The sequence below is a fragment of the Trachurus trachurus genome, assembly GCF_905171665.1.
Source record: "Trachurus trachurus genome assembly, chromosome: 4".
In the NCBI taxonomy this organism is placed as follows: domain Eukaryota; kingdom Metazoa; phylum Chordata; class Actinopteri; order Carangiformes; family Carangidae; genus Trachurus; species Trachurus trachurus.
The window spans coordinates 1,805,789-1,830,195 of NC_139898.1; the positions used below are offsets into that span (position 1 = coordinate 1,805,789).

The 24,407-nt window shown below is 44.1% G+C and overlaps 1 protein-coding gene across 1 annotated transcript; it reads left to right on the forward strand.

Annotated features, from left to right (window-relative positions):
• On the forward strand, positions 1 to 24,340 carry pfas (phosphoribosylformylglycinamidine synthase). The gene is made up of 28 exons (XM_083970631.1): positions 1 to 173; positions 4,230 to 4,352; positions 4,447 to 4,582; positions 5,397 to 5,502; positions 5,609 to 5,807; positions 7,823 to 7,928; positions 8,008 to 8,148; positions 8,389 to 8,513; positions 8,618 to 8,746; positions 10,331 to 10,468; positions 10,630 to 10,758; positions 10,845 to 10,918; positions 10,998 to 11,154; positions 11,228 to 11,289; positions 13,320 to 13,481; positions 13,568 to 13,804; positions 16,118 to 16,348; positions 16,992 to 17,172; positions 18,856 to 18,939; positions 19,815 to 19,970; positions 20,795 to 20,914; positions 21,007 to 21,152; positions 21,236 to 21,443; positions 21,741 to 21,832; positions 22,916 to 23,030; positions 23,123 to 23,269; positions 23,363 to 23,503; positions 23,844 to 24,340. Exons 2-28 carry the CDS (start codon positions 4,232 to 4,234, stop codon positions 24,149 to 24,151), a joined length of 3,951 nt encoding a protein of 1,316 aa, XP_083826757.1. The 5' UTR covers positions 1 to 173; positions 4,230 to 4,231; the 3' UTR covers positions 24,152 to 24,340.
• Positions 24,341 to 24,407: the final 67 nt, after the last annotated feature.

A 24,407-nucleotide genomic window follows, 5' to 3' on the forward strand; every position in this document is an offset into this window, starting at 1 on the left:
CTGTCCTCCATCCCGTGCTGCCTGCCTGTCTGTCAGTGTGCAGGGTGCAGACCTCAGACCTCCACCCAGAGGACCAGGACCCTTCAGACCCGCAGACCGGAGCACAGCTTTGTCCCGCGGCCACTCAACCCTCCGTCCTACAGCAAGAGCCACGGAGCCCGGAGCTGCTTCCAGTAAGTCACTGTTCAGTTCAGTTCAGTTAGCTCTCTGCTAACGTTAACTAACTGCTGCACAAATCCAACAGCAACTTGACCAGCGGCTACAGGACGAGCTGACACCACTGAAGAGTCTCTGTTGTCTGTCCAGTCACCTGAGTCTCTACACTAGTTGATGCAGCTGCAGCTTTTCTGACCGCTGATAACAATCACAACCTCTCTCTCTCTCTGTGCGTGTTGCATCTGACTTACGTTACTGACTGGTGTTGGGCATGTTACTTTAAAAAAAAAGTGATTAGATAGGTTAGTTACTTCAAAAAGTAATTAAATTACTATACATTATAAAAGTAACTCATTACCAGTAACTTTTGCGTTACTTTTTAAAATATGTAAAATGCTCAAATATGTCAATACTTGTGGTGCGTTCCAGGCAACCCGTAACTCGTGTTTTTCCGACCTGTTCCTATGGTTACCCGTTAGAACGTTCAGTCAAACTCGTAACTTCCCACCTGTGAACTCGTACTAGATCGATCTGCTCCCAGTTCCCAGTTAGTAACTCGTAACTTGCCTGGAACGCTACAAACTCGTAACTGATGACTTGAAGTCGTGACTTACGGGTTAAAAAGCCTGCCTGGAACGCACCATTGGACTCGCCCCCTAACCATAACCTCCCGTTTATCGGGAACTAACCAACTCAGTATTGTGCGGAGGAATATTGCGTGAGTTAGTTAGTTCCAGATAAAATCATACAGTCTATGGATAAAATGCTTTTTTCCCCCCGACTAGTTGATGGACTAAAAAAAAAGTGTATAGCTGATGTACACGTTAACGGGTGTAGCCTGTTGTTTTGAGACGGGACCTTCTTTTATTTTCAGTAACGGTAACGGCGTTATAACGGGGAAACTTTTTGGATTACTCGTTACTGAAAAAAGTAGTGCGTATTCCCATCAGTGCCTGTGGCTGCATCACAGTCTGGCGCGGATTAATGCACAGGCTTTCCTGCCTAGGGATTGGTCAGATAAATGTAGATCACAGAGCCGCAATGTTACAATGTTGTTTGTGGCCCCTAAAACACCAAATCACACACACTTTTTTTTTTACAGTCTATGCTTACAACTGAATGAACAGACACACACAGACATGTTAATGTATTAACCCTCTGAGGTCTGAGACCAATTTCCTCTGATCACAGTCTGTCCATGTGGTCAGGGGCTAACAGGAAGCTCCTGACTGTGTGTGTGTGTGTGTGTGGACTGTCATATCAGAAGTGGAGCTATCAACATGCTGCACGTGATGGTTATTGAATGAAAAGTGTCTGTGACATAGTGATGTAATGTGATGCAGTGGTTTTATACAGAAGAGGATAGGGCGATAGTGAGAACTCACTTTTTCTTTTTCTTTTCTTTGATGATGATCCTCTTCCATAGTTTTCAATGTCACGTCAGTGGGTAGATTTAAGTTCAGCGTGTTCACTAGGGTTAAAGCAGAAGTAAGCGGAATATTTGTGTTAATATAAGTCTTAAATAGTTCTATCTTCCGACAGCAATCACTTACATAGAGTGTTTGGTCTGAAACACGGGTCTGTCAGTCACTCTGCTCTGCTCTGAGCCGAGGAGAAAACTTTCCTTGTATCCTACATAGGGGTGTAACGGTATATGTATTCGTCCCGTGCCGTCACGGTACGGGGGTCACGGTTCGGTGCACACAGTCACACGACGAATACGTCTGAATGAATATTAAAAAAAAAAAAAAAAAAGTCGAGTCCTCCCTCGAATCCAGGTGGCGGTAATGAGCCTCGAAGATGCCTGCAGCCGTCATAACAGACGAAGAAGAGAAGTGATGAGAGAGTGAAGTTAGAGGAGGAGAGCTGTCTGCTTCATTCATGTCACTGTGGCTTCTCAATGAAACAAACGGCGGCGGCGGCGGCTCGCGACCATAATACATCCATGCTCGCGACTGGTCCACCGGACAAAGTCCGTCGGCGATGTTTCACGGATGCGCGGTGCGTCGCTAGAAACGCATCAAACACGTAGCGCATGTTCAACCCGATATGTCAATCACTGGTGCAAGTAAAAAGACTAGTTGTGTGCAACAACTTATCCCGCAGCTTTTAAGCCTCTTGACATGAACACAGACAGGTGAGGAGAAAAGGAGACCGCACACTATATATAATCAGACACATTTTGTCTGATGAAGGGCTGACGCCCGAAACGTGTGAGTGACATTAAACTGTCACGGGAGCTTTTAACTAGTGTGCGGTCTCCTTTTTTCCTTACCTGTGTCTTTCTTGGTGGTCCAGCAGTCTTCAGTTTTTTGGGGGATGTGCGTGTAGCTGCCTAATATGTTTTATGAACACAGGCAGGACCAGAAACATCACCAAAGTAACTGCTAGTCTAATTTAACTGTGTAAACCAACATTGATGTCAGTTTATTGTTTTGTTTTTTTAATAATATTTTTTTAATAATAATAATTTAATAATTCGAATAATAGTTGCCAGTTGTCAAGTGCACGTTTTTTTCCTCTAGAATTAATGAATGGCATTATAACACTCCTAATGCACTTGTTTTATTTTGTATTCTTTTTTCTTTTAACTTTTATAACACAAGACAGATTTTAGTTTTACATTCAATTAGTGTCTGTTGTACCGAAACCGTACCGAACCGTGACCCCTGAACCGAGGTACGTACCGAACCGTGACTTTTGTGTACCGTTACACCCCTACAAGTTTTATCCAATGAGGAGAGAGAACGGCATGCAGGGCTGTGTGTGCAGCCAAGGGATGCGCGTGAATGTGGTGACGTAGGGACGAGGACCAATAGATCCATGACGAGGGCGGGGGCTGCTAACTCCATCGGCTGACAAGAAGTTATGGTGCGTTCAAGGCAACCCGTAACTCGTGTTTTTCCGACCTGTGAAGTCGTACCAGTTCGATCTGGTACGAGTTCACGGGTCGGAAGTTACGAGTGGCCGTTATAGTGACTTTCACAGGTAAAACAGGTGCAACAGATCGGAAAAACACGAGTTACGTGTTGCCTGGAACGCTACAAAGTCGTAAGTCGTGACTTGAAGCTGTAACTTACGGTTTCAAAAGCCTGCCTGGAACGCAGCATTAGCCAAAACGACCGGATCGCTTACTTCTGCTTTAAGTTATCATAATTACTATGAATTGCGCTTCAATCTGAAGCGCAATTGCGATGATGTCACTGAACCAGTGACATCATCACCCTTGTGAAACGCCCACACAAGAGGTTAAATAGTGAGTCTCCACACCAGATAGTTGGACCAGTCCCAGCCTGGTCAGCTGCGTACATGAACTGATGAAGCCTCTTGGATGAGAGGTGAAACGTCTTCCTAGACAAACAACTAAGTCCAGTTGCTTTCGATTTAACCTCCTTTGAAATACTATGACCTGGACAAATGAGAATATGCACCGGCTTCAATCTGATGTTGCTGTGAACACACTGGTCCAGTCATGTGTGTTTGATACATTGTCAGTATTGGTTTGTCTTGACCTGGTCTGAACTGGAGACAAAGGCCAGTCCTCTGACATCAGTTATCATCAGTACTGCTCTTTGACCTGTTGATTTTAGGGATCCATTTTAGTAGAATATGCACTTAGATGATGGATTCCAGGTAACATTCATCAATAAAATTGATTGATTCCATCTTACTATGTCAGAGGCATCAAACTCATTTTAGTTCAGGGGCCACAGACAGCGCATTGATCTCATGTTGGCTGGACCATTCAAATAATGACATGAAAAGCTGTAAATAAAAACAGTTGTTTTAGTATTAAGATGTTTACAGTTAATGAACTATCCTTGTACAAATCTATTATTATTATTATTAGGAACAACCTGAAATGTATTGATAAAATATGTGCAATTTCAAAACACTGTGCCTCTTCTGTCTTCTATATATTTCCACACTTGGTAAATTCATCCTGAGGGCTGGATTGAACCCTCTACTGGGCCAGTTTTGACACCCTGATCTATGTAATTGATTTGTATTAATGGAGTTCCCTTAGTTTTTGTTTTAAAGTTTTAAAGACTTTATTTCCCCCTCTCTGTCAGTCATGGCTGTGATCCGCTTCTACAGTAATGAAGCCGTGCAGGGGCGGGCCTTACAACGGGCAGCCAAGTCCCACCCCCACCTGTCAATCACCACTGAGCTGTGCTACAACGTGGAGCTGACAGGTCAGTGTGTAACAGCTGATGATTCAATGCTGTGGAAAGTGATGCATATTATATTTTTTATATATTAAGTGTGCTGCCCTGCTCTGTGCTGCAGGCTGTGAGAGTGTGAGTGCAGAGCAGAGGGAGGTTCTCCTCTGGCTGTTCCGCCCCCCCCTGCAGGCAGAGCCGCTGTCGGAGAAGCCACAGCTCACAGAGGGCAGCGGGGACAGACTGGTGGAGATCGGGCCAAGGTACGGCTGCACCCCTACGCTCTAATAGATGACCTGCAGTCGCACTGTGAAACATCTTCAAACATGTCAGCTCAGACAGACATGAGAAGGTTCTCTCATACTGATGTGTTAGGGTACAGAACTTTACAGCTTCCTGACCTTCAAGCAGCAGCATCACAGTTCCATACAGGCCAAGAGCAAGTCTGAAACGAGTTCAGGGTTGTTACCCTTCAGGATTTTCTATTCAGAAACATACTAAAGGGACTAAAAGTACAAGTTTACTGTGAATGGTGCCACACGTCCATCCTCTAAACATCACAAATCTCTAAATATGATAATCTGACCATTCTGTGAGACAGTCCATAGAGCAGAAGTCAGAAAGCATTAATATTCATCATAAGATAATAATAAATTTATTTATAAAGCACTTAGCAACACTTCCTCTGTTGCTCACCCTGAGGTTTCTCCAATTTTTCCCTGTTAAAAGGGTTTTCCATGGAGTTTTTCCTCAGTGGATGTGAGGGTCTAAGGACAGAGGATGTTGTTATGATGCCATGTAAAGCCCTTTGAGACAAACTGTTTGTAACATTGTTTTGATAAGGCAAGGCAATTTTATTTGTATAGCCCGTTTTTACAAAGTGCTTTACAAGACAATAAAATAAATAACAAGGTAAGATAAAAACAACAAAGATCACAGCAACCAGATAAAACAGAACAAAGTAGAGGAGCTCTAGTAACTAATTAAATAATAAATGATGAAGAATCTTCACCATAGAACACCTGAGGAGACGGTGTGTAATGATGATGTTAATACTGATGCTGGTTTGTCCCTCAGGTTGAACTTCTCCACCGCCTGGTCCACTAACGCCGTGTCCATCTGCCAGAGCGCCGGCCTCACTACTGTCACACGGGTCGAGCTGTCTCGCAGGTTTCTAATCAAGGTTTGATTATGCCAGCACATGCACACACACAGACACACACAAACTGGGAAAGCTATTTTACAGGTCGTTTTGTCCCTTCATGTCCCTGCTTCTGTCCCCCCTCCAGCCCAGACAGGCAGAGACCCTCACCGAGCTCAACGGAGACCTGGAGAATCTGGTTGAGTGTCTGTATGACAGTATGACAGAGTGTATCTATCAACATCCCATCACCTCCTTCACCGTGGAAACCAAACCACAGTCTGTTTTTGAGGTGGACATCCTGGGGAAGGGCCGTGCAGCCTTGGAGATGGTCAACGACGATCTGGGTGAGACACAGACTCCAGATCAGACCAGAAGAGTTTATTCTCTGGTCATCTCTGCTCTACTTGTGTCTTAATGCACTCTTACATCCTCTTCCCCTCTACCTCTTCTAAAGTCTTGCAGCTCTCTGTGAGTACCCTGTGTGTGCTGATGGAGGTAATGATGTCACATGAACACGGAGCTGGTTAAAGTCACAGGACGGTGCTGATGCTGCTCATTATCTCACACGTGCATGTCTGTGTGGAGCGTGTGTTTCTAATAAGCTGTGAAAGTAAATGAAATCCAAAAAGATATTTGACGTTTGGTGTCTTTAGCCAGTTGATTAAGTCAGAACTTATGTTCACGCTCTGCTTATTTCCTCCCACTCAACACCATTGATTTTCACAAGCTGCTCAAAATATGTGAGAATGATTTCAGTGATTCTACCTATGCTCAACTAGTCAACTGCAAAGAGAATTAAAGGATGGATTTTACTTTCACCACTTTGCCTCCAGACCTAAGTTGCACAGTTTCAAAGCAGTGTGTTCTTTCAGTCATAATCTCTTAAAGGGATAGTTCAACATTTTGGCAAATTCAAATCACCATAATCACTATAGCCATAGCAGTAGGTTCATTACCTTTAATTATCGGTGCATGTTGTTTTGAGATCCGAGGGAATGGGAATGTAGTTCCGGCTACGTATTTGCCCCGTAACAACTCTGTCTTGTAATTGTTATTAATTTTCTAGAACATTTTGAATTCTGCTCTCATGGGAACAACTGCAGTCAATGTAAGAGTGGTATTTTTAAACATCACATTTTCTCTTGTGAAGCAAAACACTTATCATTAACAACAAATCACCAACATTCCCATGCTGTCAAGATAGAATTTATGTATTATTCTGACATTTTGACAATTTTTGAAATCTGCCATGACAGCTGCTGCCTGGCTTTGACTCCCTGAGTCTATTTGAGAAGACACACACCATGTTTCACTTCCAGACAATTAGCTCAGTGAGTTAGGTGCTGGTTCTTGGTGTCAGAGGATGTGGGTTCAAGACCCAAGGAGGGAGTTGATGATATCACATCAGAATACCAGATGGTCTTTGTGAAACAAATATACAAAATTGATAGAACAGAATCTTACCTCAAAAACTGACTTTTCTTTTTACAGTGGTTTCAAATCTGCCTGCACGACAGTGAATGGCTTACTCTGTTGCTCACCCTGAGGTTTCTCCGATTTTTCCCTGTTAAAAGGGTTTTCCATGGAGTTTTTCCTCAGTGGATGTGAGGGTCTAAGGACAGAGGATGTTGTTACGATGCCATGTAAAGCCCTTTGAGACAAACTGTTTGTAAAAACGGGCTATACAAATGAAATTGCCTTGCCTTGCCTCAATTTGTGAAGCCACCGTAGCACTGCCACTTGCCAATTAGCCCAGTGCAATAGACAATAGTCTTTGGTTCCAGAGGTTGTGGGTTCAATCCTCAACTGGTGCAAATTGAACATTATAAGGTCAACTGTCCTGTCTTCCTATTCTCCTGTTTGTTGCTCAGAATTTGCCTAAATTTGCCAGAAGATAGCCCGGACCCGACCCATCGCTGTGCAGCAGCTATAATGTTCTGTTATTGTCTCATAGCGTGGTGAATGTGCAGGTCACAACTTGTCCACCAGAGCGTTGTGGAGTTGTTGGATTGTGTATTTGATGAGTTTGATGAGGGAAAGGCGACGATGCCGCGTGCTGTGCTGAGCTCACGTCTCTGCCCCGCTGATCTAAAAACAGCTTGTACCCACAATTAAAGCTAATGAATCAACCTACTGCTACGTTTAAATTCTGTAGAAGTTAATTGAAGTGAAATGCAGAGCATGCCCAAGATGTGTGTCACTGTTTGTGTTCCCACTGTATGTGTGTGTGTTGCTTCTGTTTCTTTTGATTGTTTGCTTTTGTGTCTTTGTTAGTGTTGACTGTTGTGTCTGCAGTGCTGTTTATTCTACCTTTTTGTTTTCTTAGTTGTTGGTGATTGAAGTCTGGTGTGTTGTGCAGGTCTGGCCTTTGACTCGTGGGATCTGGACTACTACACATCCATGTTCCAGAGGGTTGAGAGGAACCCCACCAGCGTGGAGTGTTTTGACTTGGCCCAGTCCAACAGGTGGGCTCTGTCTGCTCTCAGCTTTGTGCTGCTTCTTTTCTTTGGTCTTGAATGTTGTGTTTGCACTGTGGTGTCGCAGCGAGCACAGTCGGCACTGGTTCTTCCGGGGGCGGATGGTGATCGACGGCCAGGAGCAGAGAGACACTCTGTTCAGTCTCATCATGGACACGCAGCGCCACAGCAACCAGAACAACATCATCAAGTTCTGTGACAACAGCAGGTAGGAGAGGAGAGGAAGTTACACATCAACCACACATGCTGTGTGCATGTGTTTCACAGTCTTCACTGTGTGTGTGTGTGTGTGTGTGTGTGTGTGTGTGTGTGTGTGTGTGTGTGTGTGTGTGTGTGTGTGTGTGTGTGTGTGTGTGTGTGTGTGTGTGTGTGTGTGTGTGTGTGTGTGTGTGTGTGTGTGTGTGTGTGTGTGTGTGTGTGTGTGTGTGTGTGTGTGTGTGTGTTCTAGTGGTATCAAGGGCATGGAACTAGAGTTTTTTTACCCAAAGGATCCTTCCCAAGCCAGCGCATATGAGACGCGACACTCTCTGCGACATGTGATCTTCACTGCAGAGACGCACAACTTCCCAACAGGTCTGGGCACACAAAATGACCCGTACTTGCACAATATAGTGTGCATATGTTTTCTGTGTGTTTACATTTTCTGAAGGATATTCTGCATCTCCTCTGACATGTAGGTGTAGCACCGTTCAGCGGTGCCACCACGGGGACAGGCGGTCGCATCAGAGATGTCCAGAGTGCTGGACGTGGAGGACACGTCATCGCTGGCACTGCAGGATACTGCTTCGGCAATCTGCACATCCCAGGTCAGTAGAACACAATGCTTCACTTTCCTCACTCATGAAAATACTAGGGGTGGGAGGAAAAAATCGATTCACATAAATATTGCAATATCTTTTTTTGCTCCAAGTCTTTTTATTTATAGTTGTACATACAAAGATAATGTACAAAGTACATAAATTCAAAAGTGTAAATGATCAGGAGTAATACAAATATAAACAACAACCCACTCCCACCCGCTCCAACGGAGCCCCATCCCTGCAACAATATTACTGCAACCATCTTGTGTTGAGTTGGTATGCAATTACTTGTATTACATGCATCACATACATATCTATATTTATATAAATAAAAAAGTGACACAATTAGAATAATAAGAAAAATAGTAGTTAATTAAACCAAAACAGCATGATAAACAAGTAAATGGGTTTCAAATTATACATAATACAGTATCAGTCATATAAAACACCAAAATTAGTGACATCTTATTTCTCTATATAACTTAAAAACGGTCTCCATGTAGCATGAAATTTTTGAATACATCCTCTTGTAGAGTAACGAATCTTCTCTAGTACCAAATGGTAGAAGGTCATTAATCCACATCTTAAAGGTTGGGGGAAGTTTCTCCTTCCACTTAAAAAGTATTAATCGCCTAGCTATAAGAGATGCAAAAGCTATCATATTCTGTACCTCGCGGTTAAGGTGAGTATCTTGTGGAGTTGCGATATCTTTTTTAACGATTTTTAAATCGATTTTTTTTTTTCAAAAATCGTTTTTTTTTTATTTATTTTTTTATGTTTTTTTTTTTTGTTGAATTTTTTTAAAATATTGTGCAATGTGCATTTGTTAGCCTTTTTTACATTTTCCACGTGTTTAGCCAATGATGTAGGTAGGGAGCCTCACCAAGGGCAGCAAAATCCATTTCCTCTGTGTTAAAACATAGAGCATAAAATTCTAACATAAAAAAGTAGCACATACTGTATAGGAAGTTGAAGTAAAATTAAAAAAAAAAGAGGAACGGCGCTGAAGCTTCAGATTTAAAGTGTGTTTTCAGAAAAGACTTAAAGGAGGTCACCGACTCAGCCAACATGGTTTCCAGGTTGTTCTGTCCCCTCAGGGACAGAGACACAACACTCTGCCTGACGATCACAAACTACACAATGAGCTCAGAAGGTGCTGTGTCAGACAGACAGCTAGATCCAGGTGGGGGGGGGGGGGGTGGGGGGGGGGGGGGGGGGGGGGGGGGGTAGTGGGACATTTTATCAACTGATCTTATTGTCAGAAGTCCGTCAGCCGATGGCTGCTCACCCTCCACCACGATAGTGGCTGATGGCTGCTCACCCTCCACCAGTCACACAGTCAGGTTGAGCAGCCTGCACTGTCATGGTCTTTTCAACAGGAGATGGCCAGGGGACAAAAGGGCTTATTGTGATTAAGATATGTTGTGTTATTCATGTGTGGTCTCTGAGCTAGTCCACTCATACTCTGCTTTTTCTCCAAATCTTAAAATGAGTTGTATTCCATCCTGGGAGCCAGAGTTTGGAGCACTGAGCTGTAGTAAAGTAGTTACAGAGACCTGCTTGGTGTCTGACAGAGACTGTCCTCTCCAGGTTACGTCCTCCCCTGGGAGTGTGAAGGGGAGAACTGGGAGTATCCCTCCAGCTTCGCCGCTCCGCTGCAGGTGGCCATCGAGGCCAGTGATGGAGCGTCGGACTACGGCAACAAGTTTGGAGAACCGGTCCTGTCAGGTAGGGAGACCTGGAGCAGAACAGCTGACGGCTCAGAGCCGACTGTCAGTTTGTCTAAAGTATCTTCATACTGATGACACCAAAGAGAGAGCTACTTAGACCCTGTTTTAAATCGGTCTGCAAATGAATTGTCTATAATTTCCCATAATTCCCCCCTCCAGGTTTTGCCCGCTCCTTCGGCATGCGGCTGGCTAACGGCGAGCGAAGAGAATGGATTAAGCCAATCATGTTCAGTGGTGGTCTGGGTTCTATTGAAGATGCACATGTGAAGAAAGAGGAGGCAGAGGCTGGTAATGTCTGAACTCTTGAGTTGAAGCAATGCTCACAGGCTATATTTACACACACTGATGAGTGACTCACTGTTATCTGTGATCAGGGATGGAAGTGGTGAAGATGGGAGGGCCGGTGTACAGGATCGGTGTGGGCGGAGGAGCGGCCTCCTCCGTACAAGTAGGGCGCCACCTTAAATCACAACGACTCCACCTGCTGCGAGTGTTTGAGTCTGTCTGACCAGGTGTGTGTGTGCTAGGTCCAGGGGGATAACTCCACTGACAGGGATCTGGGTGCAGTGCAGAGGGGCGATGCCGAGATGGAGCAGAAGATGAACCGTGCTCTCCGGGCATGTCTGGAAAGATGCAGCGGGAATCCAGTCTGCAGTATACATGATCAGGGCGCAGGAGGAAACGGTAGGAAACGGTTGCATTTAGGTAGAGCTGAAAAGAAAAGAGTTTGTGTATTGAGACATGTTATCATCTGTAGGTAATGTGCTGAAGGAGCTGAGTGAGCCGGCTGGAGCTGTGATCTACTGCAGCAGGTTCAAGGTGATGAACACGGCTACAAACACCAGCACACACACACATACATTCTGTGTCCCGCTCTTGTGGAGCGACTAAAACCTTTGTGAGTTATAAAGCCATCAACATGACTTCCCAGTGGTGCCTGCTCACAACTTAGCCTACCACTTATTCCACATGCTTAAATATGAGTCATATTTCAGTGCTTGTTTGGCTAACACTAGCTACTTAGAGCACAGTAAAATGAAAGCTCTGTGAAGCTGCTGCAGTCATCTTGTTAAGAACAGGCTAATGACAGCTGTCTGTGGAGTGTGGAGGCTGTTCATCTGGTCACAAATCACAAAAACTTCTAACAAGTCCCAAGCAAGCCCCGGTCTAACATTAGGCTACCTGAATGTAGTGAATCACAGCAGCAACAGGAGGAATCAATTTTAATTTGTTTCCAGATAAAATTTATTCTGACTTTGCTGTTAAACTTTGCTGTTCTTACTGTAGAAACAAGAAAATACTTTACCCAGGGGGCAAAGCAAAAAAACAGACACGGAGCGTTGTAAAAGGTTTGACACCAGAAATGATATCTAGGAACTTGAAGGATGAAAACCTGGGTGGACAACCCGGTCAACTAGCTGCTGGAAAGCTACAGGGGCCAACCCCCTCTTCTCTTCTTGGGTAGTTTTGCTGGCGAAATTATGTAAATGCAAATATTTAGGTACTACAATGGCTTAAATAGTCATACAACTATAAAATTTGGCAGAGAGTATCTTGACACATAGGGGGAGGCATGAAAAAAAGATTCTGGAGTTTGTTGCAACTCGATTTTAAGATATCACCCTCAACATCCCAAAAAAGACAAAAAAAAAGTACTGTTCGCCTGACGAATTCTCATGAAAATGATTATTTTTCAGCACTTTATGGAGAATATCTATGTCTAACATGTATATAGAAAAGTTCAAGTCCAAGATAGCCTTTCTACTAGCTACTGGAAAGCTACAGGCTGTCTCCAAACAATGCAACACCTATTACAGAAACTACATGTTAACTGGCATGATCAGAAAACATTCTATTTCTGGTCTCCCCAAAGTGAACAGATAGAGAAGACCGTTGGCCACAGCAAGTGGGGCTTTTGAGATAGAAAGGCTCTTGGACTCAAATGGAAGCTTATGAATTAAGGAAGTTTTCTATATACATGTTAAGCATAAATATTCTCCATAAAGTGCTGAAAAATAATAATTTTCATGAGAATTTGTCAGGTGAACAGTACTATTTTCTTTTGTGTCTTTTTTGGGATGTTGGTGATATCTTTAAATCGAGTTGCAACAAACCCCAGAATCTTTTTTTCATGCCTCCCCCTATGTGTTAAGATACTCTCTGCCAAATGTTATAGTTGTATGACTATTTATGCCATTGTAGTACCTAAATATTTGCATTTACATCATTTCGCCAGCAAAACTACCCAAGAAGAGAAGAGGGTTTTGGCCCCTGTAGCTTTCCAGCAGCTAGTTGACCGGGCTGTCCACCCAGGTTTTAATCCTTGAAGTTCCTAGATATCATTTCTGGTGTCAAACCTTTTACAACGCTCCGTGTCTGTTTTCCAAAAAACTGGGATTTTGCCCCCTGGGTACTTGTTAAAAATCTTTGTAGAAGGTGAGTGTTCCCACGCGTCCTGGAAAACCTGGAAAATGGTTGCCCAATTATCCAGTCATGGAAAACACATGGAAATTGAGAAAAAGTGTCAAATGTCCGGCAAAAGCTTGGGTTGTCCTGAGAAATTATTTATCACTGTTACATCAGCTACCAGAGCTCTGTTTGACTTTTTCAGACCCCACTAATGATTTATTTTCCAAAGATAAATAAGTTTTATTGTGAACCCTTGTGTGGGGTATTGTGAGTATCATCCAGCATGTATAGTGATAATTGAGAAAGCTTCGTGATTTTGCTCTCAAATCACACCAGATTGCTGCATTTCAATTTACAATGCGCAAAGTCCTTGCCATACCCTTGTCTAAAACTGAAATGACGCCACTGTTTCCATCCTCTTCCCTCTGCCTCTGCTGCAGAAAGGAGACCCCACTCTGAGTGTGTTGGAGCTGTGGGGAGCAGAATACCAGGAGAGCAACGCCCTGCTGCTGCAGCCGTCAGACAGGCCCTTCCTAGAGAGGGTGTGTCAGAGGGAGAAGTGTCCTGTCGACTTTGTGGGAAACATCAGCGGAGACGGCAAGGTACCGGAACAAAAAGACAGACGTGGCACGTCCACCGTGCTGCTAGAGCTGCTCCGTTCAGCTGGTCTCTGTCTGTCCCGTCACAGATCGTGCTGGTGGACGACGAGGGGGGCCGAGGCGATGAGGCGGATGGGGGCCGCTGTGCCGTGGACCTGCAGCTGGACTGGGTTCTGGGGAAGATGCCTCAGAAGGAGTTCAAGATGGAGCGTCTGCCCCCCGTCCACCAGCAGCTGGCTCTGCCCGCTGGGCTGACGCTCAGAGACGCTCTGGACAGAGTCCTCCGTCTGCCCGCTGTGGCGTCCAAACGCTACCTGACCAACAAGGTGTGTGTCACATCCACCATGACAGTAGCTATGTTTACACGGACGCAAATATCCAGAATAAAGGGGCTGGTCGGAATAAAAATGCGTCATGTAAACACGTCGTTTGGAAGATTCTGATCTGATTCGGCTCAATCGGAAATAAATTGTGTTTTCTGATCAAGACGAACCGCGTCCATATACACACTTATTCACATCGTGAATAAGTGACATGCAGACGTTGTCATGGAGACTGCGCTGCGTAACTGGCACATACTGTCAGTCCTCCAGTGTCACTTTTTGCTGCGAAATATGACTGAAGACACGAGTTGAAGGCTACATGTGTCAACACACCCCCCTAATAGAAACAATGTATCCCATAGTATTAATCCTTCAATGTTCTTGTTATAGTTGGACACTACAAGTGAATAGGGTAAAAATGTAAAATAACAGATATCACCATGAAACTTACCAAGTTTATCGTTTACATTAAGACAAATATTTTTTGTTGGATATCTCTTCATCAGTGTAAATGAGAAAATACTGTCACCAGCTCTAATAAATCAAATGTCTCCATGTTTTTAGGAATAAAACGTTGTATAAATCAGGCTGTGATGATGTATCAACAATGCTGAAGTGGAGATTTCTAGCTCAGTCTGAGGAAAAACTCATTTAGAGAAAACGGGTCTTTAAAGCCTCAGTATGTGGTATTGGGGCTAAACCTGACATCCAGTGTTCAGATTCTAGATTGCAGCGCTCACTCGCTCACCCCTCCTGTCGGCAAAGTGACGGTGGCCGCTGAGGACAAACATGTTCGCGAAACAACCGCTAACTGATAACAATATCTTTGACCAATTACTGTCTTTTTTATCTTTTTTTTTTTTTTTTAACACACATGCAGACTTCTACTTTTGCCTTCAGTCATATATCAACAGTTCAACATTGTAAGATGTAGCCTAGCTGCTAATGCTGCTTAACTAGCACCGTAAGTGTTTTATAACGACAGTAAAAAACAAAAACAACTACGTGGATCATCCTCCGGGCACAAGCCGAGTCACAGACACTCAATAGTGCGTCTGAGCCTAGTTTGTTTGCTTTCGTGTACCGTAATCAAAGATGGCGATGCAACATGGCAGCCTCCAGTGGGGGAACCTACCACCTACAGGATGTATTTGTAAACAACTCATTCTAAGCTATGAGACAGCTTTTATTTGTATGCGGTTGTGATTAGACTTCGGTAAATACGTATTTATGAAAGCAATATAAGCTACATACTGTCCCTTTAAAGACTTGTATTGTAAAATTCCACAGAGTACTTATACAATTGGTTGTGGATACGGAGGACATCACAATTTTTGGAGCCTACATCATTGTTCAGGACAGACAGGGCTTTACAACGATACCTGACATGACATGACTCAGACTAACTTTTGGTGAATTTAGGAGAAATCTACTGACGAAAGAAACAAAATGAAGTAAAATATTAAACCTTAATGTGGATTTTCTACCATTTCTTTCCACTATTCTGAAAGAAGACATGATAAGGAAGCAAAATAGCCCAAAATCTCAAAATTGAAACGTGTTTTTGCCTTAAAGGGACAACGAGGAGTTTTGGAAAAGCGAAGTGTTTTCACACTACATTTATGAGCCTCCGTGCACCGTGAAATTCTTTGACCGGTGCAAGACAGACTCATGTTTTCATTCATCAAGAATTAAAGTCAGAGGTTGGAAGACGATCACATACCATCGTAGTTCCGACCATAAACGGCGATTCAGCAGCGTTATTCTCATGACTCGCCACGAAACCTAAAGTAAAGAAACGCTGGTCGGCTCGCCCAGCATTTCCACCACCACTAATAATAACAAAATAACGATAGAGACAAAACCATATATTTATCGAAAATGGGCCCATTAACAAGTGTGGGTAGCGTAGATTCATCCACATTAACGTGAGACTGTTTTATAACCAAATAGAAACTCCTTGTTGTCCCTTTAAACAGTTAAACATGTGCATCCCTAGCAGGGAAAAATCATGGATGGAAAATGAGCCACTTCCTGTTTATTGGTTTGTTTACAACACAGGAGGAAGGACAACTTCTGCTGCTGTTGTTTTATGGAAATTAGATTAAACTCAAAATGTCAAAAAGCTGCTGTTCTGAATGAAGCTTGGTGCATGTATAGTATACACACGTCATGATCAGATTAGATGATTTTGCGCCCACAGAAACAGCAGATTCCGATTTTCTAATCCCTCTAGTTTTGAATCAGATGAATGTGAACATGGCTACTGACTGGCTGCTTCCTGTCCATGTCCTCATCACTCTCTCCCTCTCTCAGGTGGACCGGTCCGTGACTGGGTTGGTTGCCCAGCAACAGTGCGTTGGCCCCCTTCACACCCCGCTGGCCGACGTGGCCGTGGTGGCTCTGTCACCGTTCGGCCTGGAGGGAGCGGCCACGGCCATCGGGGAGCAGCCAATCAAAGGGCTGCTCTCTCCTGCAGCGGGGGCTCGTATGGCCGTGGGGGAGGCGCTCACCAATCTGGTGTTTGCCAGAGTCACAGCGCTGAAGGTGAGGGGCAAGACGCGTGAAACACAAGATTCAGTCCCCTGTTAAAGGGATAGTTCACCCAAAATTCAGTCCTCCGTGCCTTCTCTGAGTTACGGGGGGGTCTGTGCAGCAGTATTTGTCCATATGGTTGTGAATGGATACCAACTTTCTTCATCCAAAAAGACACACCAAAAAACATCCAAATACCTCCATACTGCTCGTCTGTAATTTGCACTGACACAGGAAGAGCAGTGAACTGAGACACTGGGAGCTTCCGCTACAAACAAGCTTGAAATATAGACTTATTTAATTTTTTTCTGAACAATTTCTCATGTCGGGGCTTCAATACAAGAGGGACATTACAGATGAGCAGTATGGAGTTATTTGGATGTTTTTTGGTGTGTCTTTTTGGACAAAGAAAGTTGGTATCCATTCACAACCATTATATGGACAAATACTGCTGCGCGGACCCCCCCGTAACTCAGAGAAGGGACGGAGGACTCTGAAAATTCTCACAGCTCTTAGTCGACATGAGGGTGAGTAGATAATGAGTGAAATTTGAATTTTGGGTGAACTATCCCTTTAATAAACTAAGATTGTTGTAACATCCACTGATCTGAAATGCTGAGTTTTTTACCCTGACCGTCCTGGCTTGTGTCTTTAGGATGTGAAGTGCAGTGGGAACTGGATGTGGGCGGCCAAGCTGCCGGGGGAAGGAGCCTGTCTGTGGGAGGCCTGCAGGGCCATGTGTGAGGTGATGGCTGAGCTGGGAGTGGCCGTCGACGGGGGCAAGGACTCTCTGAGTATGGCTGCCAGGGTGGGAACAGAGACGGTCAAAGCTCCAGGTACTGTTACTGTGTGTGCGTTTGATAGAGGTGACTGGCCATCGGGACCAGCGGGACATTTCCAGCTTGGCAATCGATCGTATAGAGTCAGGAGCAACTGGCTCGGTTTGGGTCGCGCTTGATTTTTAAATAAAGAATGGGTGGTGTCTGCCTCTCTGAAGCTCACAGACTGAGAGGAAACAACAGCCTCCCCTCGCTCTCATTCTGAGGCTCTCTGTCATATTCCTAGTGAGTTTTAGAGGGATCCTAGTAGGGCTGCAGCTATCGATTATTTTTGTAATCGATTAATCTAGCACTTTATCGATCGATTAATCGGATAATTATTTTTTTTGCGACCAAAACAACAAAAATGATGTGGCTTTGAATGATCAAGCATTTGGCTTTTTTTATTGGCTCCAAAAAGCCCATTTATTGCAAGTGCCAACAAGTAGGTAACAACACAGTTAACTTACTGTGAATTTAAACATACAACATTACAAATAAGGATTGCACATTTTTTCCTTCTGAAAATTACCTGAGACCAACGGGTGCCGGCACCGCTGCAGTAGACACACTGCACCTTGTTCTCTTCCTTTTTGAGTCTGTAATGATCCCAAACTTACGGACATCCTGACTCTCTGCCATCGCGCCGAGTGATGCGCTAGTGGTGTGTTTCCTTAACAACGGTCCGTGTGGAACAATATCCCTGCGCGTCATAGAAATATAACGAGGCTTCGAGGCAGAGTTTTTGCCTCGAGCTATTTTTTTTAACTCGATGAATCGTTTCAGCCCTAGATCATAGTCTACAGCCATAAGATCAATAGATTCCTTGTTGGATAGTCCCATTTGTTTGTATTTTGTAAACTGGATAACTCTTCTACAAGATGCACACAGAGTCTGGTAGTCTACCTGTTACATTAAAAATAGGATTGGTCTCAAGTTTAGGTGGATGGTGGTGTAACCTGTTTTATTTAATTTACTACTAAATGTGCAGCCTGCACATTAAAAGTGTAGTAGAATAGAACTCATGTTCACCTGCATAATGTAAGGTAAACACAATTTCATCCTAGTGATTTGAGCACAACAAGAACTTTTTTACTTTGTAGGAAAAAGAAACAGAAATCTCCTGTTGCGTGGTCGAGTGCTCACTGCTGCTGAACAACTGAATCTCCTGTTTTCACACATACGGCTGTGGAGCGACAAGTGATACGTTGTTTGATTCTTCAGGTCGTACGGTTCGCGTTCACACATGTTTGTTTTCACTCTGGTCCAAATGCCGTATCACTGGCAGTGGCAGAGCGTCGTGTTTCCATGACGACTGGCCGGAAATAGACACGTGGTTTGTCATGTTTACGAGGCAGTTGGAGCGGATCCACATTAACAGACAGGCCGCACCAGCTGTTTCACAGCATCTATGATGATTTCTATTGGCTCATAACGTCCACTCAGACATTTACAAAAGTGTTATCATCTGCCAACTGAAAAATGAATTAGTTTTTTTGGGGTGTTTTAGTTCTTTTTTTCCTTGAAGTGGGAAAAAAGACACAAATGACATCATGACTCAGTGAGGGAAAAAACAACATGATTGACTTACGGCTAAATCTAACAAATCAGATTTGAGTGTGAAGATGCTTAGTCGGAGACAGCCCTATTGTCTGGTTTGATTTACATTTTAAATGTGGATTTCTCCCGGATTGTGTTCAGGTGCCCTGGTTATCTCAGCGTACGCCGTGTGTCCTGACATCACAGCCACTGTGACACCTGATCTGGAGGATCCTGATGGCAAAGGTATGATAGACTCACAGACAGGGAGTCAAATCCAGGAGCTCAGAATCAATGAACAGCATATCCCCAAAATGGAGATGCCATCTGTCTTTTTATTTTGTGATGTCAAAACATCTCATTTGAAATCAATCAGGTCTTCAGGCAGCGGCCTTTTAATTATTCCAAAAGTTGCGAACAAAACATATGGTGAGGCCTCATTTTCTCACTACGGCCCACGCTGGAACAGACTGCCTGAAGAGCAGAGAATCTGGACATTTTTAAAAGCAAACTGAAGACCTACCTTTTTAGCCTTGCTTTTAATTGATTCTTCTTATTTTTATTATTCTAAAACATTCATTTAATTTAATCTATTTTATTTTCTTATTTATTTATTATTATTATCTTTTTTATTCTATTTTAATTCATCCATTTTCTTTCTATTTGATCCTACTACACCTGTCTATTTTTACTTCATTTTATCTAGTGTCTTTCTCATCCTCTCATTTTTATTTATTTTACTTCATTTTATCTAGTGTTTTCCCCACTGCAAATGACTGAGTGTAAGATAGCGTTTCCCCAATAAAATCCAATGTTCTTAAATTATTGCGTGAACGTGTATGTGTTTGCGAATGTATGTGTGTCTCCCAACATGTGTTCCCTATATTGCTCGTTTTTATCATGTGAAGCACTTTGAGCTGCCATGGGCATGAAAAGTGCTATACAAATAAAGCCTGATTGATTGATTGATTGATTGATTGATTGATTGATTGATTGATTGATTGATTGATTGATTGATTGATTGATTGATTGAAATATCACCCAGAGTTCCATATGGATCCATCTTCCTCTCTGTCACACAGCAGCCTCTGACCCTCTGACCCTCTGTCCTCTGTGTGCAGGCGTGTTGCTGTGGCTTCCTCTCAGTCCGGGCCGCCACCGGCTGGGAGGCTCGGCCCTGGCTCAGGTCTACAGCCAGCTGGGAGACTGCTCTCCTGACCTGGACCAGCCACAGCTACTCACAGCCTGCTTCAACACCACTCAGACGCTCATACACGGTCAGCTTGCACACAGGAAAAGTACAACCTGCCACAGACGGAGAGAACAAGTTTAGCTTTGTGTTGACTCGTCTTTGATTGCGCCACAGCTCTGTGCTGTATTGACACAGCCACCTAGTGGTCTTACTGGGTATTTTCTGCCCTTCTCATTAAAGGGATAGTTCACCCAAAATTCTAATTATTCAAACGTCGACTAAGAGCTGTGAGAATTTTCAGAGTCCTCCGTCCCTTCTCTGAGTTACGGGGGGGGGGTCCGTGCAGCAGTATTTGTCCATATAATGGTTGTGAATGGATACCAACTTTCTTTGTCCAAAAAGACACACCAAAAAACATCCAAATACCTCCATAGTGCTCGTCTGTAATGTCCCTCTTGTATTGAAGCCCCGACATTGTTCCGCCGGTTTGCACTGACACAGGAAGAGCAGTGAACCGAGACACTGGGAGCTTCCGCTACAGAAACAATTTCTCATGTCGGGGCTTCAATACAAGAGGGACATTACAGACGAGCAGCATGGAGGTATCTGGATGTTTTGTGTCTTTTTGGACGAAGAAAGTTGGCATCCATTCACAACCATTATATGGACAAATACTGCTGCGCGGAGCCCCCCGTAACTCAGAGAAGACATGGAGGACTCTGAAAATTCTCGAGTTGTGATTCTCGATTGAGTGAAATTTGAATTTTGGGTGAACTATCCCTTTAATTTTTTTAATTCAGTAATGTAAGTTGATTGTGAGTAGAGTTAAATTAACTTTTCAGGTTAGGAAGTTTGGAAGACAGAGGAGAAAACACAACCAAATAATTTTGCTTCCTTCCTTTCTGTCAGATGGTCTGCTGAGTGCTGGACATGACATCAGTGATGGAGGACTCATCTCCTGCTTGCTGGAGATGGCGTTTGCGGGAAACCGTGGAATCGATGTTGAATTGTCGTCAGAAGGAACAGGAGGTGAGTGGTTGAATATTTGTGTTTGCCTCTAAATTGGCAGACAAACTGTGAGCATGACAAGCTAAATGAAGGTGTGTGTGTGTGTCTCTCAGTCATGGAGCTGTTGTTCAGCGAGGAGCTGGGTTTGGTCCTGGAGGTTTCACAGTCTGACGTGGAAACAGTGAGTCAGCGATTCGGCGAGGCCGGCGTGCAGTGTCACCGCGTGGGCAGAACCCAGGGCTTGGGACCGGAGGCTACGGTGAGACATGGACCTCAACACGCAGCTGAAACATGACTTCTCCTGTCATGGTCCTCATTTCATGTCTCTGACTGGACCTCCAGGTCAGGGTTCGTGTGGACGGACAGGAGCTGCTGAGGGAGCCGCTGCCTGACCTCAGAGCAGTGTGGGAGGACACCAGTTTCCAGCTGGAGAGACTTCAGGCCAATGAGCTGTGTGTTAACCAGGAAGAGGAGGGGCTGGCTAAGAGGACACAACCCTACTTCAAACTCACCTTTGACCCCACTCCAATGCCTGACATCAGCAAGCTCAGTAAGCCAATTAACTGGTGTTTTCCAACTAATCACTGTCCTGATAACAGTATATGACCAACTCATTATTTAATTTTTTATTTTTTTGTTAATTTATCATTGAGCAAATATCAAATTAATGCCAAATGGGTTTAACCATATTATTCCTGTTCCAGAGATTCATAATACATTAGACAAAAATGAAAGGTATTAAACATTTGCAAAACAGAAATGATAGCATTTGAGTAGAAATGAGATATGTAAATCATGATTGACACATTTTCTATTAAGCTTAAATCTCAGTGTTTTTGTCTTTCAGCTGTGGAACAGCCTCGTGTTGCCGTGGTCAGGGAAGAGGGCAGCAACGGAGACCGAGAGATGTCTGTGTCTCTGTACATGGCTGGCTTTGAGGTAGGGAGAATGTATCAGCTATGGTGTAACCCTCAGACTGGGCCGAGGGGAGCCACTTTACAGCACACTGTTTTTTTCTGGTGGAGGAAGTAAAAGTTCAACTCTTACTGAGTGACTGGGTGTCAACAAAAGCTTTTATTCTAATACAATGACATGGCATCAGTGAGTATGGGCATGTAAACTCTGACAGGATCAGAGGAAGAACTTCTCCACTTCTTCTTAAGTTAAGTTAAGATTCCTTTATTTGTCCCACAGTGGGGAAATTTACATTTGTGCAGCAGCAGCAACAAGTAGCAGCAGGATAAAAGAGAAAAAACAGAATAAAACGAGAGGAATCCAACAGTCCATCTTATTGAAATATTTCAGTTTTTCTATTTGAATTTGCAGCACATTGAGTTTCTGTATAGGAAATGTGCTGTTTGAGTCCTTAGACCTTTGTCAAGCAGAGCTTTAAAGGGATAGTTCACCCAAAATTGAAATTGCACTCATTATCTCCTCCCCCTCATGTGGACTAAGGGCTGGGAGAAGTTTTGAAGCCCCGAAATGCCAAATTGTTCCGAAAAAAATTAAATAAGTCTATATTTCAAGCTTGTTTTGTAGCAGAAGCTTCTCGAAGCTCCTCTTCCCTGTTCGTCAAATTTGTAGTGGAAGCTCCTCTTCCTGGTCCGTCCAAACAAGCTTAAAATATAGACTTATTTAATTTTTTTCGGAACAATTTGGCATTTCGGGGGTTCAATACAAGACGGACATTACATACGAGCAGCATGGAGGTATCTGGATGTTTTTTGGCGTGTCTTTTTGTTACAAAGACAGTTGGTATCCATTTGCAACCGTTATATGGACATGCACTGCTACGCCGAGACCCCCTGTAACTCAGAGAAGCCACGGAGGACTCTGAAACTTCTCCCAGCCCTTAGTCCACATGAGGGTGAGTAGATAATGAGTGAAAATTTCAATTTTGGGTGAACTATCCCTTTAAAAACACAGTGGAAACACAGGCAGAACAGCGGCCAGTTCTCCTGAAGGCCTTGATTGGCCGCTCCAGGCCTGACCTCCTCTGAACTCTTGTCTGTGCTTGTGTAGGTGTGGGATGTCACCATGCAGGACCTGTGCTCCGGCTCCCTGACCCTGGACCGCTTCAGAGCAGTGGTGTTTGTCGGTGGCTTCAGCTACGCAGATGTCCTTGGATCCGCTAAAGGTAAATGTGTGCACACAGCCACACACACAAACTTCTAGACAACAGTGAGATACACAAATGTGTCATGTAACTGCCTTCTCTTTCCCTGAGAGGTTGGGCTGCCACCGTCACATACAACCCCAAGGCCAAAGCTGAGTTTGATCGCTTCCGGAGCCGGGACGACACGCTGAGTCTGGGTGTTTGTAACGGCTGCCAGCTGCTGGCCCTGCTGGGCTGGGTGGGGGAGGGCAGCGGAGCAGGTAAGAGGAGAAAATGTTGTTTATGGTGATAACAATTACTGGTTAAATAACACTGTGGGATGGAATTACAGAGCTTCTTTGTTCTTGACCCAGATTCTGAAGTGGTGTTGAGCCATAACAAGTCTGGCAGGTTCGAGTCTCGGTTTGTGAGCGTTGGGATCGGTGCGTCCCCTTCCATCTGGCTCCGAGGCATGGAGGGATCGGCTCTGGGAGTCTGGGTTGCACATGGAGAAGGTAGAGTCAGGAAGCAGCACAACAACAACCTTTCCTTTCCTTTCCTTTCCTTTCCTTTCCTTTATTTCGGTCAATACATGTCATTAAAAGAGAAGTAACAAACCAGAGAGAAAAAAATAATATAAAATAAAAAAATAACATCGATCAGAGTAAACAATAAGTAAACAGAAAAAGAAAATTTGGACGGAAAAGGCATAGGCTGAAGCATAGCTTATTACGCCTACCCTGTTACAACTCAAGTTAATTTAAAATGTTTAAATTTTAAGACTCCCATGTCAGAGGTCAATGTGTTCTCTCATCAGCAGCTGTGTTTGATATCCATTTCTTTTCCTTCCGTCAGGTCTGATGCAGTTCCGTAGCTCCGAGGCCCTGGACCAGATCTCGGACGGGTTGGCCCCCCTGCGTTACCTGGACGACCAGGGTCAGCCCACTGAAGAGTACCCCCTGAACCCCAACGGCTCCCCACAGGGCATCGCGGGGCTCTGCTCCAGGGACGGCAGACATCTGGCCATGATGCCGCACCCGGAGCGCTGCACCCTGGGCTGGCAGTGGCCCTGGGCCCCCAGGGGCCTCAGGCCGTCTCTCACACCTTCACCCTGGCTCCGTATGTTCACCAATGCTGCCGTCTGGTGCAGCAACGTGCAGTGATGGTATTTAGTCTCTGTTGGGTGGTTTGGAGGAGCTGCTCTTACTCAGTGTTCTACTAACGGTGCATTCTACTGCTGTAATACTTTATATCTTTGAGACTGTTGGGAATTCTTGTACTTCCGTTGGCAATAGCTTTATATTCTACAAACTAATGTAGCAGTCAGGTCTGCTGTCACTATCAATGTTGCTCTGCTGAAACTTTATAAGAATTTGCTAATAAATTGATGAAATTGATCAAAAGTGAAGAGGCAGCATG